This window comes from Cokeromyces recurvatus (assembly GCF_025118155.1).
Source record: "Cokeromyces recurvatus strain NRRL 2243 chromosome Unknown BX663scaffold_7, whole genome shotgun sequence".
NCBI classification, from domain to species: domain Eukaryota; kingdom Fungi; phylum Mucoromycota; class Mucoromycetes; order Mucorales; family Mucoraceae; genus Cokeromyces; species Cokeromyces recurvatus.
In genome coordinates, this window is record NW_026251393.1 from 637,987 (window position 1) to 652,096 (window position 14,110).

General features: G+C 29.6%; 5 protein-coding genes across 5 annotated transcripts; 3 read left to right on the plus strand and 2 right to left on the minus strand.

Moving 5' to 3' along the window:
- Positions 1 to 1,288: 1,288 nt before the first annotated feature.
- On the plus strand, positions 1,289 to 3,602 carry BX663DRAFT_431139 (mid region of cactin-domain-containing protein; the record flags this gene model as incomplete). The annotated part of the gene is made up of 6 exons (XM_051522853.1): positions 1,289 to 1,425; positions 1,525 to 1,939; positions 2,006 to 2,173; positions 2,256 to 2,765; positions 2,820 to 2,954; positions 3,018 to 3,602. The coding sequence occupies 6 exons, from the start codon at positions 1,289 to 1,291 to the stop codon at positions 3,600 to 3,602; spliced, it is 1,950 nt and encodes a 649-aa protein (XP_051384723.1).
- Positions 3,603 to 3,926: 324 nt separating this feature from the next.
- Positions 3,927 to 4,775, plus strand: BX663DRAFT_503383 (uncharacterized protein). The gene is made up of 3 exons (XM_051526757.1): positions 3,927 to 4,427; positions 4,486 to 4,533; positions 4,607 to 4,775. The coding sequence occupies exons 1-3, from the start codon at positions 4,249 to 4,251 to the stop codon at positions 4,725 to 4,727; spliced, it is 348 nt and encodes a 115-aa protein (XP_051384724.1). The 5' UTR covers positions 3,927 to 4,248; the 3' UTR covers positions 4,728 to 4,775.
- Positions 4,776 to 5,347: 572 nt separating this feature from the next.
- Positions 5,348 to 7,761, minus strand: BX663DRAFT_550383 (uncharacterized protein; the record flags this gene model as incomplete). Its single annotated transcript, XM_051531212.1, has 2 exons — positions 5,348 to 7,644; positions 7,716 to 7,761. The coding sequence occupies 2 exons, from the start codon at positions 7,759 to 7,761 to the stop codon at positions 5,348 to 5,350; spliced, it is 2,343 nt and encodes a 780-aa protein (XP_051384725.1).
- A 2,071-nt stretch (positions 7,762 to 9,832) lies between these two features.
- On the plus strand, positions 9,833 to 11,562 carry BX663DRAFT_503407 (uncharacterized protein). The gene is made up of 5 exons (XM_051526758.1): positions 9,833 to 10,425; positions 10,508 to 10,571; positions 10,635 to 11,205; positions 11,361 to 11,435; positions 11,532 to 11,562. Exons 1-5 carry the CDS (start codon positions 9,897 to 9,899, stop codon positions 11,535 to 11,537), a joined length of 1,245 nt encoding a protein of 414 aa, XP_051384726.1. The 5' UTR covers positions 9,833 to 9,896; the 3' UTR covers positions 11,538 to 11,562.
- A 1,014-nt stretch (positions 11,563 to 12,576) lies between these two features.
- BX663DRAFT_503417 (Tetraspanin family-domain-containing protein) lies at positions 12,577 to 13,745 on the minus strand. The gene is made up of 4 exons (XM_051526759.1): positions 13,626 to 13,745; positions 13,423 to 13,556; positions 13,121 to 13,353; positions 12,577 to 13,060 (listed from the first exon to the last, which is right to left on the minus strand). Exons 1-4 carry the CDS (start codon positions 13,643 to 13,645, stop codon positions 12,590 to 12,592), a joined length of 858 nt encoding a protein of 285 aa, XP_051384727.1. The 5' UTR covers positions 13,646 to 13,745; the 3' UTR covers positions 12,577 to 12,589.
- Between the last annotated feature and the right edge of the window lie 365 nt (positions 13,746 to 14,110).

A 14,110-nucleotide genomic window follows, 5' to 3' on the forward strand; every position in this document is an offset into this window, starting at 1 on the left:
AAAAAGATATTGACTATTAATCTTGGAAAACTTTTTCTTTGTTTATGTAAAAGTAAACTTTCTCAGGGTCTATTTTTCTCCCTTTTTTTCTCTCCTTATTTTTAAAAAATGTATTTTTTTCTAACTATTTTATTCTTTTTTGATGGACTTTACGTTGTCTATCTTTTATAGAATAGAAGCATATATAAATAAAAATATATGCTTTTATACTTTCTTTTTTTATTTTCATAGTAGTTGTCTTTTGATGCAGGTCACTATAAATTTTAATTATGGTAGGCTTTCTAAAATTTGATTAATGTAAATGAATCAAACATTGTTTGCTTTTATATGGTACGTTTTTCTAAATACTAATTATCACACATAAGCTAATATTTACCCTTTTAGGTGGGCTTTTCTGGATATTGGCCACTCTAAATAATCAATCCTGTCTTTTTTTCTTTTTTTTTCTTACGGCGGGCTTCTAAGGATACTGGTCGCCTTATAAAATCAATCCTAGTGGGCTTCTCTGGATATTGGTCACTCTAAATATTCAATCCTGTCTTTTATCATAGTGGGCTTCTCTGGATATTGGCCACTTTAAACAATCAATCCTGTCTTTTACCATAGTGGGCTTCTCTGGATACTGGCCACTCTAAATAATCAATCCTGTCTTTTATCATAGTGGGCTTCTCTGGATATTGGCCACTCTAAATATTCAATCCTGTCTTTTTTCATCATAATGGTGTCTTCTCAACTTTGGCTACTTTAAACATTTAATCCTATCTTTTTTCTTCATAATGGTCTCTTCTAAACTCTGGCTACTCTAAATATTCTTTCATAATCTCCTTTTGATACTGGTTAATAGAAATGAATCAATCTTTTTCTCCCCTTTTAAAACTAGGCTCTGTTATCTCTAAGCTATACTAAAAAAAAAAAGATCCTTACACAAAATAGTCAAGCTCTACAATCAAATACATTTGGAAGCAATAGTACGCTGCTAAATAATTAAACTATTTTCTCGCTCTCTTATATTTAAATAAAAGGATGGAGTTTTTTGATAGATAAAAGTTGTCTTAATTTTAAAAGTTTATATTAATCTGTAGATGCTAATCTAAGCATTAGCTAATCTTAAGAGAGAATTATTAGATCGTCTTTATTAAAAAAAAAAAAAAAAAAAAAAAAAAAAAAAAAAAAAAAAAAAAAAAAAAAAAAAAAAAAAAAAAAGCGGAGATATGAAACGGTACTGTCTATGATGATGAAAATTACATTAGCAAAATTTATTTATTTTCTCGTTCTTTTATATAAACATATGCCACGCTCACCTGAAAGACGTAGTAAACATCGCTCTTCTGAAAGAAGCAGTAGACATCGCTCTTCTGATAGACATAGTAAGCGTCGTACACGTAGTCGTAGTCGTAGTATAGATAAAAGTGATAGAAAAAGAAGGTAAATCATTTATATTTAATGATCCATTTTTTTTTTTCATATTTATAAGTATGTATATTTATATAGACATCGTGATTATTCTTCATCACCTGATGAAAGACATAGATCAACTCGGCATAAACATAAAAAGGAAAAAAAAGAAAAACATCGATATAAAAGCGAAGAATATAATGACGATAGTCACATGGATGAATCTAATGATCTACATAGACCTACACTCGAATCACTAGGTTATTCAAACGTCAATAACCCTTTTAATGATGTAAATCTTGAATCAAAATTCGTTTGGAATAAAAAGAAACAACAAGAAAAGAAGCGTTTAGGTTTGTCAGAAGCAGAGTTAAAACGATTAGAACAAGAACGTAAGAGAGAAGCAGATGAGGAATTAGCTAAATTGAATAAACGAAGAGCAGAACGTGAACGTGAGATGGAATTAAGAGAAGAAGAATTAGCCCGTATGCAACGTGATGCCGAATTAGCCCAAATGGGTGATTGGGAAGCTAAAGAGGAAGAGGTAATTAAATCATTATATTTAAACTGAAAGAAATACCACGCAATATATTTATATTTGTTTAATTAGTTTCATTTAGAACAAGCAAAACAAAGAGCAGCTATTCGTATTCGAGATGGACGCGCTAAACCTATTGATATTTTAGCAATGAACTTACGCTTAGCAAATGAGCCAGATAAAGTAGAGGATGAAGTTGATTTAGAAATTGATTTAGATGAACCTTATACCATTTTTGAAGTAAGGAGACTATAACCTCATCCGACATATACATATTAACCTTGTTAGCCTTTTTTTTTTTTCTTTCTAACTTCTTTATTAGAATTTATCATACGAAGATACAAAAGAATTACATGAAGATATTCAGATGCACTTGGCTTTAGAAAAGAATCCTCAATCACTCGAATTTTGGCGTGCCATGATTGTTGTTGCAGAAGATACTCTTTCTAAAATGCAAGAAAATCAAGAACGTATTAAAGCAGGTGGTGTACCATTTACTGTAAATGAAAGTATCCATCGTGTTCTGTCTGGAAAAACTGTTTCTCAACTATCTGTATTACAAAATCAAATTCAACAGAAATTGAGGAGTAATGAGCCTATTGATGTTGAATATTGGGAAAACTTATTAAAAGAATTAGTTGTTTACAAGGCAAAAGCAAAATTAAATGAAATGCATCAAGATATTTTAGCTGCTCGGTTAGAACAATTGAGAAGCAAACAACGAGAGGAAGCTTTGAAAGTACAAAAAGAGTTAGGACGTGTATTGTCAATGCAAGAAAGAGAAGTTCATGGTAGAGGTGTGATGGCAGGTGAAGGTATTGAAGTAGAGCCTGTAGATGAAGAATTAACAGAAGCACAAGATGAATCATTTATGAATAAAGAAAAGTCAATGCATAGAGCATTAAATACTTTATTATTGGAGGAATATGATCGTTCTATGAGCCCTGAGCCAATGGAAATATTAAGCAGAGAAGATCAAGACCTTGAAATTATAGATCCTGTTGAAGATTTAAAGGAATTGGTAACATACCTTTCTTCTTTTTTCCTTTTTTTTTGTCAATATAATTACTAACTTATAATTTAGATGGAAAAACGTCGTGCAGTATTAAGCAGTGCAATTATTCCTAAACAACCTAAATTTGAAGAGAAAGAAGAAGTCGAGATTAAAACAGATAATAATGATGAATCTATTGCATCTACTGTCTTGTTTGAACAAGAGGCTGCTAAGGGAGTTGACGAAGATGAGGATGTGTTTAACATTGAAGCAGAACTTGCACATCAAACCTACAATTGGCAGGACAAATACCGACCTCGTAAACCACGTTATTTCAATCGTGTTCATACTGGTTATGAATGGAACAAGTATAATCAAACCCATTATGATCATGACAATCCACCACCAAAAGTTGTTCAAGGATATAAATTCAATATCTTTTATCCAGATTTAATTGATCTTTCAGTGGCGCCTACCTATTATATTGAAAAGGATCCAGAATCACCAGATACAGTATTGATTCGATTCCATGCAGGTCCACCTTATGAAGATATTGCTTTCCGTATTGTGAATCGTGAATGGGAATATTCACATAAAAAGGGTTTCCGTTGTAGTTTTGACCGAGGCGTTCTTAGTCTTTGGTTTCACTTCAAGAGACAATTTTACAGAAAGTAGTTTGCTTGTTTTTTTTTTTTTTTTTAATTTGACAAAATACTATGAAAATAAATTGGCATAAAGTCTGGTTCAATTTGATAAACTATTTTGAAAACTGTCTTTTATAGACACATGTATATTTAACTTTATATCTTCTTCACATATTCCATGATACTCTTTTACTAACTACATTAGTGATGAGCATATTAACCTTCCTGCATTCTTGTTCTGATTATATGAAAATAAAATAAAACTGCATATTGTCGTGACTGGCTTGTCGCCACTCTATTTTTCTTCCCCGCATTGAAGGGGATGGCTCGTATGATAGTCTATCCTTGACGAAAAAAAATAAAATAAAATAAAATAAAATAAAATAAAATAAAATAAAATAAAATAAAATAAAATAAAATAAAATAAAATAAAATGGGGTTCCACTTCTATTGTGTATCATTTAGACTTTTGAAGTGGTAATATCATTCATGTTACAGCTATTAAACAGCTTAAGGATAATACCCATTCTTCGATCATCATGTTTGAATAGTAATTACAGAAAAAAAAAAAAAAAAAAAAATGCCAAGTATTCTAATAATTGTCTTGTAAATGACATGTAATTTCATTTCTAGCATCGAATCCAACACGGTTTTCATCAATACTTATTAAAAGAGGGATGGGTACACAGAACTCTGTAAGGACAGCTTTAAAAAATAAATCCAATCCATTTGCAAGCAATAAACCATTAAAGCATGCATTAGAGCATCATGATGTTGTACTTTATCAAGCTCCTTCAGGAGTTAAACAAAAGTTTACATGGTTATATATTTCAGCTGGTGTTCAGCTCATTTTTTGGTAACTTTAGAAAATCCTGTTATTATCATTTTTTTTTTAAAAAAAAAAAAAAAAATAGGGGAAATTTAGCAAGTCTGGCATATGTTGCTTATAGTGTAAAAGATGGGTAAATATATAAAAAATATAGATGCATGTATATTATATGAGAAATCATATTTAAAGAATGTATATTTATACAGAGAAGAGGAAGATGCACCTATTGTGCTTGGTCCTAAAGGTGAAAGAATAGCTATTGCAGGAGGTTTGGTTGCTGTAGGTGTTGGTATTGCTTCTCTTATGTGTATTTATCCTTGGAGGTAAATTAAGAACAAAAATACATTTTTGAGTGTGTGTGTGTGTGTGTGTGTGTATACAAATATGCATTTTTCTTTTTTTAAGAGAAGAAAAAGAAATAATAACTAACAAGTATGGTTGAAAAAAAAAAAGATATGTAGATAAATTGGTTTTATTAAGAGGTGGACAGTTAGTTCAAATCGTAACACATGCTCGTCTGATAAAATCACATCAATTACGAACTTATCCTATTGAACAGCTTAATTGTAAACAAAAAGTGTTTACAGGTGTGGGCAAGACAGGAACAGATGTTATTGGGAAAAAAGCAAATTCGTCGTTTATCTTTTTAAATGCTAAGGGTGAAAGGATGTCTTATATACTAGATAGAAAAGGCAATTTTATGGATAGTAAATTGTTTGATGGGTTATGGTTTAATACTTCATCTTGAAGGAAATAAATATATGTAAATGTATAGATAAATATGTAGATGTGTGCGCAAGCAGCATGTATATAGATGGATAAACTATATGTACAGTTAAAAAGAGATATTTGGTAAAACATGTATAAATATATGGACATATATGCATATACATATATGTACATACTGTAGACTATATGTGCAGTTAAAAAAAATAAAATAAAGGATATTAGGTAGACTGTTCACTGTTATCAAAATAAGTGTAAAGAGTCTTCCTCAATTCACTAAAAAAAGCCGCAGATGAAGAAGATAGGATAACTTCATCTGAATGTATACTTCCTGAATCTGACATACTTCCAAAACTATCAGATGGTGGTGTACTGTTTGCTTCAGATAAAACATGAGTATGATTATAATTGCTTGAAGAGGAAGCACTATACTGTTTTTCTAATTCTTCTTGATGATAAAAATGACTCTTATCAAAGTTAATATTTGATACATTCATACTGTTATCTAATAGTTGGACACGTTGTTTCAAAATTTGTAATGTGATACGCAGGTTCTTCTTTGCCCTTGCTCGAATAGATAAGTTAGCAGCCTTTTTTAACATTCCTAAAGTGTCACACGCAAATAACAGCCAATGTAGCTCAACTGCACAGGGCAATCGATGATATAACACTTGAAAAATTTTAGTAATTGCGTCACAGCAGACAGACACGATCAATAAGGCACGATCACCATCAAATCGTGACATACAGGCACTTTTTAAATCTGTAGATGAAGGTGATTGCATGATTCGTGTCTCTAAAGCTATCCAGTGAGAATAATAAGCTTGATTTAAATAAATTGCAAATGTATTCGTACATTGTTGAATACTGTCTATTTGTAAATATTCTAACAAGGGTAAATTTGATAAACGATATGACGCAGGAAGTAGTTTCCAAAAAGAAATGAGTTGATTTTCAAGTTGTTCAACGTCTTGTATTGAAATGGAATCCAAGTGTCCTCCAATCAAATGATATCTGAGCTCACACAGATACATAGAGGGTGGTGATGATGATGATGAGGAGGAGGAGGAAGAGGAGGAAGTATAGGTAAAACTAATGGTAGTAAAATTCTGTAAAAGAATGTTATAATGAAAGGCAGAAAGTGCATTAGAGATGTCTTCATCTTGTGCTTCATTAGACAAAACAATAGGTAAGCCTATACCGCTATCGAACAACATAGAGGGGAGACCATTAAGGCCATCACGAATAATGTGTAGACTAAGTTCCATATAACGTACAGCATAAAATATACGTCGCCATGATTCTGCGTATATAATTTCAAGCGTTACAGGTGTGAAAGGTGTTAAAGTACTTAGGATACCCTGATATTGATCTTTAAGCTGAAGGACCATACGCCAAGCGAGATTTATGTATAAGCGAGCTTCTGCATTCTCGAGTGTGATCAATGCACATTGTGATAATAGCATCAGGGAACTAGCAATAAATATACTAGGCTCTTGGTCAAATAAAGCATCTCGTAATAATTCTTTTGCTTCTTGTCGAAGTGACTCTGCAAATTCTTCTCGTGACATTGACAGTAAAGTGGTTATTGATGGAATTAGGGGCAATACATAATGACATTGTGCATAAATGACAAAAGCTGAAATAGCGGTTGAAATCAGTGAGTTATGCTTTGATTGCAAAAGAGGTAAAAAATAAGGTTTTGAAAGCATAGGGGTAATCAAACCAGTACAATTAAAATAAGACTTTACTAAATATTGTTTCATTTTACAACGTATTTCTTTATTTGATATATGCTGATTATCCACTGTAATTAAAGTGTGTCGTTGTTGAGAAGGTTGCTCTTTTTGAAAGAAGCCATGAAGGAGACATTCTACTTTTAGCATTTTGTTGGTAATCTTTAGTCGATGTGAAGTATAATTGATATGATAACTAGGTGGATGTAATAATGAGGATGAAAAAATGTTATTCGTTGAAGTAAAACGATGAAGTGATTCAGTTAGGAATTTGGAAAGATCAGCAACGTTTTTAATAGATGTTTGAAAGATGATGCCTTCTGATCCTTGTGAAATGGTTAGTTGCCATGATGGTATTTCCTTTTTTTTACAAGATTGAGTAACACTATCCTTTGTTGTAGTTGAGGTATTATCGTATACTATACGATCTGATGAAGTAGAAGGATCATGTTGAATGATGATACCATTTGATTTAGGATTATATAAACAGTTATTTCCGGTATAATTCAAATTTGAACAGAAGTTACTAAAGAGTTCTTTTGAAGGAAGTTGAATAGTTACATTTAATAGTTTCAATTGTTGTTCCATAGTCTGCATATCTTGTTCTATACTACGAACTAGTTCTATCATTTTGTTTTTTTTAGAAATGGGTATCGATTTGTTTACAACAGTTGGTTTTGCAGTATATTTAAACACACAAGTTAAGTCCATTTTAATGCATCGATCGCATTGAGTCCCTTGAGTTACTTTACATTTTCTTCGATGAGCACGACAATTTTCACCTGACAAAAGTTTAGTTTAGTTTAGTTAATTAATGTCAAATGGGAGGGTTGAATTTATATGTATACTTTACATGGCTTATTACGTTTTCTTTTAGTGTTTTCATTAGTTGAAGACATATTTACATAAATATGAAACCTTCACTCCTATTTATTCCAATATACTCCTTTTCTAGTTGTTATAAATAATGGTGTATATAAATTGAAATAATAAGAAAAAGAAAAAGAAAAAAGGAGAGAAAGGATAAACTAATATTCCGTTGTATTTCATTAATAAAATCAAGAATTGGACAGGAAGCATTACATAATATAAGTCTAGAAAATCAGAAAAGAACTGATTTAAACCTCTTTCCTAAATTAAAATTGATAAAATACTGCATGGCTGAAAATTATTTAGAGAGTTGAAAAAAAAAATTCTACAATAGAAGAATTATTCCTATTTAAAATAAAGGAATTGTTTTATGCCCACCTTTAAAAAGTATTTTTGTAGATGGTATAGAATCAAGTGAATGGAATATTTCTTAATAAGCTATTTTTGCAGTCATTTATCAATAAATAAATAAATAATTTTGACACTTTTCTTTTTTTCTTTTTTTTTTTTTTCTTTTTTTTTTTTCTTTTTTTTTTTTTTTGCATAAAAATGATTACAGTGTAGTATTGATTATAGACATGCTAAAATAATGATTGTATTTTAGAATAATCACATGATTTATTCGCATTGCTGTAGAGTCACTTAGTATATAGATAGATCGACTGACTTTATTACTAATTGAAATATATTCTTATCTTTTACAATAAACAAATAAGAAGCGTCCTTCTCAGGAACATGTCTTTGTATCTAAACCTACATTACTATACAAAAAATGAGTCGATTATTTCTTTAAGCTTACTGACTGACTTGTTCTAACTTTTCCTTCTCTTCTATATATATATACATATATCCTCATTCACTGACTATGTTAATTATTTTAATTATTATGTCTTTTATCGACTCTTATATATATACTCTTCATGATATAAAAGATATCAATAGGCCTATAGAAAATAAATTCTATTGAAATAAGATATAACTTGACTCTTTTTATAGATAGAGATTGACAGTTATTTCAGTAAAACTCGTTTTAAATACAAACTTTTTTTTTTCTTTCTTTCTTTCTGAGGACAATGGTGGTATATCCCCGTAAATCGTGAAAAAAAAAAAAAAAAAAAAAAAAAAAAAAGAAAAGACCCGACAGGCTGGAATTTTATTTTCCTCTTTGTTAACAAATATTGTATTTTACGTAATGCATTGTAATTCTTTTACTCTTAGCATAAATATAGGATCGTCATTTTTTTTTTTTTTTTTATTTATTTTAACATTCCTTTAATTAGCTAAATAGATTACTTTTATATTTATAAAAGTGACATATAGTCTGATATTACCATTATACGCATTTTTTTTTAATACATACATGGTTAAATTATGTTTTGTGCCACAAATTTTAGAATTAAAAAAATGCATCTGATTAAAACGCGTAGAAAAATTATATTATGTAGCCATGGTTTTTGCATACAAATAATACATAAATAAACAAATAAATAAAAATGTATATATATATATATTTATAAGAACAAAAATATGTAAGCAAGACGGCACACATTTACATTTGAATAAAACAGTATATTAAAAGTAGACAAAAGAGTAAAATCTGTACCCGCATAGAATAAAAAGACTTACATTATTATATTAAATGGAATGGAAGATAAGCTTCTGTAAAAGACCTTCTATTTTAGTTTCCAAATAAAGAATAGGCATGACATCATATTCTAGCTCTATTTGACCCAGTTTAAATTCATATACGACGAAATATTATATATAAATATATGTATATAAAGCAACGCATATTAACGTATATTATCGAATGTCTATTTCATTTTCTTTCTTTTTTTTTTTTTTTTCTTTCTCTTTTTTTTTGGTTTCTTTTTTTTTTTTTTTCTTTTCTTTTGAAATACACATTCGTTTAAATACTCCTTATATATTCCCTACTTAATACATACTATGTCTAGTAACGAGAGTAAAATTTCGTTTAAAGTACCAAAAACGATTCTAGATTTAAGCTACGATATAAAACTTGCTATAATGGATCGCTTAGATAACAGATCATTAGCAAGAATGGCGCAGACATGTACATATTTTGGTAAAATATCTTTTTTTTTTTTTTATATAAGGCGTTTCTAAGATTATAAAAACACAAAACACACGTACATTTATATATATGCGTGCTATCTATATAATGTATATATACAGAGATCTAAATAAATATAAATGTATATATCTAATAGGAATGCTGATACGTAGTATTATTTCATTTAGAAAAGCACAAATCAGTATGGTCGATCAAAGACTACCTAAATCAATACCGTTTTTAAGTTTTAGAGCTGGCGCCTATATTGGATCGAAATTTTACTTGCCCTTTATTCATGATGCCCTACTTTGTTATGTGTATGACCTTAATGAGTACGTTTGGTCTTCACATAAACTCAATTTAATGGGTATACAGCATTTAACACCTCAAGTTACAAGCTCAGCTGTCATAGGAGATAAAATCTATCTTGTTTGCGGTCGATTATTGCATTCTTATGTCTTATCAAATGGTTTAATTGAAATTGATACAACAAATTTTAATACACGATTGATCGAGTCAGCAGAAGGTTTACCGCCACGACCTCGTCACGAGCATTCCGTAGATGCTATCTTGAATAGATATTTAGTTGTTTTTGGAGGTTTATGTTATAATTCAGTCGGTAATATATATATATATATATATATATAAAGAGAGAGAGAATAGATACAAAATATTAATTTTTTTTTTTTCTTCTTTGACAGGTGAAAATGACGTATTTGTCTACGATACATTAGAAGATAGATGGTTTGTACCGCCAATCACTGGGTAAGAAATTCAAAGTCGTTTTAGTATAGTAGCAACTAATTTTTTTTTTTTTATAATGATTAGGCATATACCCCATTTAAGATTTGGACATTCAAGTGCAGTCATTGGTACTGATCTTTACGTTCACGGTGGAGCGCAAATAGACGATACCTCTTATATTGTTTATGATGATCTTCATAAACTTGATTGTGCAACCTGGACATGGTATAAATATGAGCATCCAGAGGTTGAACGCTATCTTCGACATCAAAATCGAAGCGAGGAAGTACCGGCCAGGACACAAAGGAATTTCCTTATAGCTACAAGTGGTGACAGTCCATATGATCGATTCCAATCTTGCATGTGTGCGTATGGTTCAAAGATCATCATCCTAGGTGGTCACTCCATTCGAGAAGATGAAGACGAAAATGAAATGCTATGTAGTTACCCAGTAGACGAATTGTCTGTCTTTAATATACGAAAATGTTTGTGGACTACGATTCGTGCATCAACAGCTACACATCAATCCATATCCTATGGAGCTCTAGCAAGACGCGAAGATGAAAATGGTGAACACATGGAGGATACTATTACACTAACAGACATGAGTGTCGCTGCTGTTTCATTAGATTCGAGAGGACTTCGTATTTTTATTCTTGGAGGTCAAAGATCAGAAAAGTTAGTATTATTAGAAGAAGAAGAAGAAGAGGAAGAGGAAGAGGAAGAGGAAGAAAAAGAAGAAGAAAAAGAAGAAAAAGAGAGATTAGAAAATGGTGATGAACCCACTTCATCCTTCACAAATCAACCTACTACATCATCCCAGAATTCAAACGAATGCCATCATCATCACTTACTTCCTCTTATTTCAGACATTACATCGCAAAGACCTAATAAAATACAAAAATATGATTCAGATCTTACTCAAGACATGAAAGAAACAGAAGAAGTAGCTAGACATAATGCTTCAATATTCAATGAATTACCTAATGAACAAACTATTCAGCAGGATCAGGTAATATATATCTTTTTTTTTTTTTTTTAAAAAAAAAAAAAAAAAAAAAAAAAAAAAAAAAAAGAGAGAGAGAGAGAGAGAGTTAGATTATGTTGAATAAAAAAAGCTTTCCTATATTTAGTGGACGACAGAGATTGAAACAAGATCCCCGACATATGAACCACTTTCAGAGAAGGTGATCGAACTCTTTCGAGCTACTGACTCTGATATAGCAAATGCACAGCTTGAGGGTGAAAATCGAGATTTAGATAAAGAGCATGAGATTATTGAAAGAAGTAATAAAAGAATTTCAAAGTCATTAATGAGCGGTAATGAAGAAAGTCGAAGAAAGGCAGGTATAGGTAAAGATAATGAAAATGCTAAATTAAGAAAACTTTCCACGGCTGTCATTCATCGAGCACATCAAAGTCAAGACAATTTACATGATATTGAGGAAGATACAAGAATAAGTAGTAGTAGTAGTAATAGTAATAGTAGTAGTAGTAGTAGTAGTAGTAGTAATAATAATAATAATAATAATAATAACAACGAAAGTATCAGTCATGATGGTCAAAGCAGTAATAACAATAACAGTAATACAAGTAGAAAGAGTAGTCAAGATAAGGGAAATTCTGTTACTCCTTGTCTTATGTTACTTGAATTATTAGAATAATTTAATTATAATCTTAAACCATTTTTTTTTTAATTGCAAATATTTATATTTTTATCGTATACCACTTGAAACCTTAAAAAAGACAAGCATGGATAAAATAGATTTTGCTCTTTTTTTTTTTCTTTTTTTTTTTTTTTTTTTTTCTTTTTGCTTTTTATATGTATATCAATTTTTTTTTTTTTACATGTAATGAATGGAATAATGTTATATAAAATATAATAAAGAATAATACATGTATAATAATACTACTACTATTGAAAAAAAAAGAAAATGAATATGAGTATGTTTGGTAATAGAATGTACAATTTACATATTAAAATTGTTGAACATATATTTTACAAAAAAAAAAAAAAAAAAAAATAGTAGTTTACTAATTTAGTAATAGGTATTTCCTCTATTATTATCATGATGATGATGGTGCTGATTATAATCATTATTATATCGATACATATCATAGCTATCATATCGACTATTATTATTACCATTACGATAATAATCATCGTAATATTTATGTTCATCAATAGGAGAACCTACTAAAGTAGTAGGTGTATCCACTGTCATATCATCTAATCGAATACCCGATTTTCTGCGTTTACGTCTTTCTTCTTCGTCATCATAACTTTTATCTCCACTTGTACAAAGTAAAGTAATTGCATTTGACATGGCTAATAATTGTAAAGCAAGGGCTGCAAATATGATATAATATATTTTAGAGAATGTACTTTTAATATATTGCTGTAAGATGTATGCACAAGGAGATAAAGGATTTGTTAAACTTGTTGTAGGTTGACACCTATTGGTTAAAGCGTAATTATCAATTGATGTTTGAAAACCACAGCAGTTAAACTACATACATATATATAAAAATTAGCTATTTTGGATGATTTGTATTTTATAGTCAGTTACCTGATTTTGAAGATTTGCTCTATAACTTGTACTTGCAATTGACCATAAGTCACTTAAATATTTGGATGAATTAGCAGCCTTTTGGTAGATTTGTACACCAATAAGAACTTGAAAGATGAGTGCTGCAATAATGATAATCATATACAAATATGTAATTATATTCTTTTTCACATAAGCGCCTGTAATACCAAATAAAGCTGCAACACAAATTATAATACCCAAAATGACAATATCTTTTATTTAATTATTAATATTTTCTCTCTCCTAATAAAGAAATACATATTTATTATAATTACTCTTACATTTAAATATATTATCTGGAAATAGAGTTGCACCGTTAAATCCATCTTTCATACCAATTAAGCCGAAAGCGATAAATGCAATACCCAAACAGATAAATAATGTATTCGTAGTAATCATGTAGACTTTACTCAGTCTAAATAAATAAATTAATAAATAAATAAATAAATAAATAAATTATTAAAAATAAAATAAATAAAAATACCTAGCACAACAGGTTGTCATGATGGAAAAATAAATAAATAAATAAATAAATGCGAAATTGAAGTATGATTAAACTTGCTAATAAAAGTTTAAAATAAAGAAAAAAAATAAAATAAAAAAGTAATCCCAATAATCAAAAGGAAAGGAAAGGGCAAGCAAAAAAGAAAATAGAAAGAAAAGAAAAAAGAAAAAAAAAAGAAAGGGGAGGAGGAAGAAGAGGAGGAGGAAGAAAAAGAAGAGTGGAGGAGGAGGAGGAGGAGGTGTTGGTAGTGAACGGGAAGATGAAAGGAAGGAGAAAGAAAAAAGAAAAAGAAAAAGAAAAAAAAAGGGGGGGAAAAGAAAAGAAAAAAAAAAAAGTCTGTGAGTGAAAGTATTTATGCTTTATTGTACAGTCTAAATTAAACTCATTTTTTATTTAATTAAAAAAAAAAAAAAAAAAAAAAAAAAAAAAAAAAAAAAAAAAAAAAAAAAAAAAAGGCTCTGTTA

What these genes read in the sequence shown, in the direction of transcription:
- BX663DRAFT_503407 (XM_051526758.1), top strand. Translation starts at nt 9,897, where the DNA reads ATGCGTGCTATCTATATAATGTATATATACAGAGATCTAAATAAATAT. An exon ending in TTTGTACCGCCAATCACTGG is followed by an intron (nt 10,572 to 10,634) that starts GTAAGAAATTCA and finishes TATAATGATTAG; the next exon opens with GCATATACCCCATTTAAGAT. An exon ending in GAGGACTTCGTATTTTTATT is followed by an intron (nt 11,206 to 11,360) that starts CTTGGAGGTCAA and finishes AAATCAACCTAC; the next exon opens with TACATCATCCCAGAATTCAA.
- BX663DRAFT_503417 (XM_051526759.1), bottom strand. Translation starts at nt 13,645, where the DNA reads ATGACAACCTGTTGTGCTAG. An exon ending in ATGACAACCTGTTGTGCTAG is followed by an intron (nt 13,557 to 13,625) that starts GTATTTTTATTT and finishes TTATTTATTTAG; the next exon opens with ACTGAGTAAAGTCTACATGA. An exon ending in GAGCAAATCTTCAAAATCAG is followed by an intron (nt 13,061 to 13,120) that starts GTAACTGACTAT and finishes ATATGTATGTAG; the next exon opens with TTTAACTGCTGTGGTTTTCA.
- BX663DRAFT_503383 (XM_051526757.1), top strand. Translation starts at nt 4,249, where the DNA reads ATGGGTACACAGAACTCTGTAAGGACAGCTTTAAAAAATAAATCCAAT. An exon ending in GGTGTTCAGCTCATTTTTTG is followed by an intron (nt 4,428 to 4,485) that starts GTAACTTTAGAA and finishes AAAAAAAAATAG; the next exon opens with GGGAAATTTAGCAAGTCTGG. An exon ending in GCTTATAGTGTAAAAGATGG is followed by an intron (nt 4,534 to 4,606) that starts GTAAATATATAA and finishes ATATTTATACAG; the next exon opens with AGAAGAGGAAGATGCACCTA.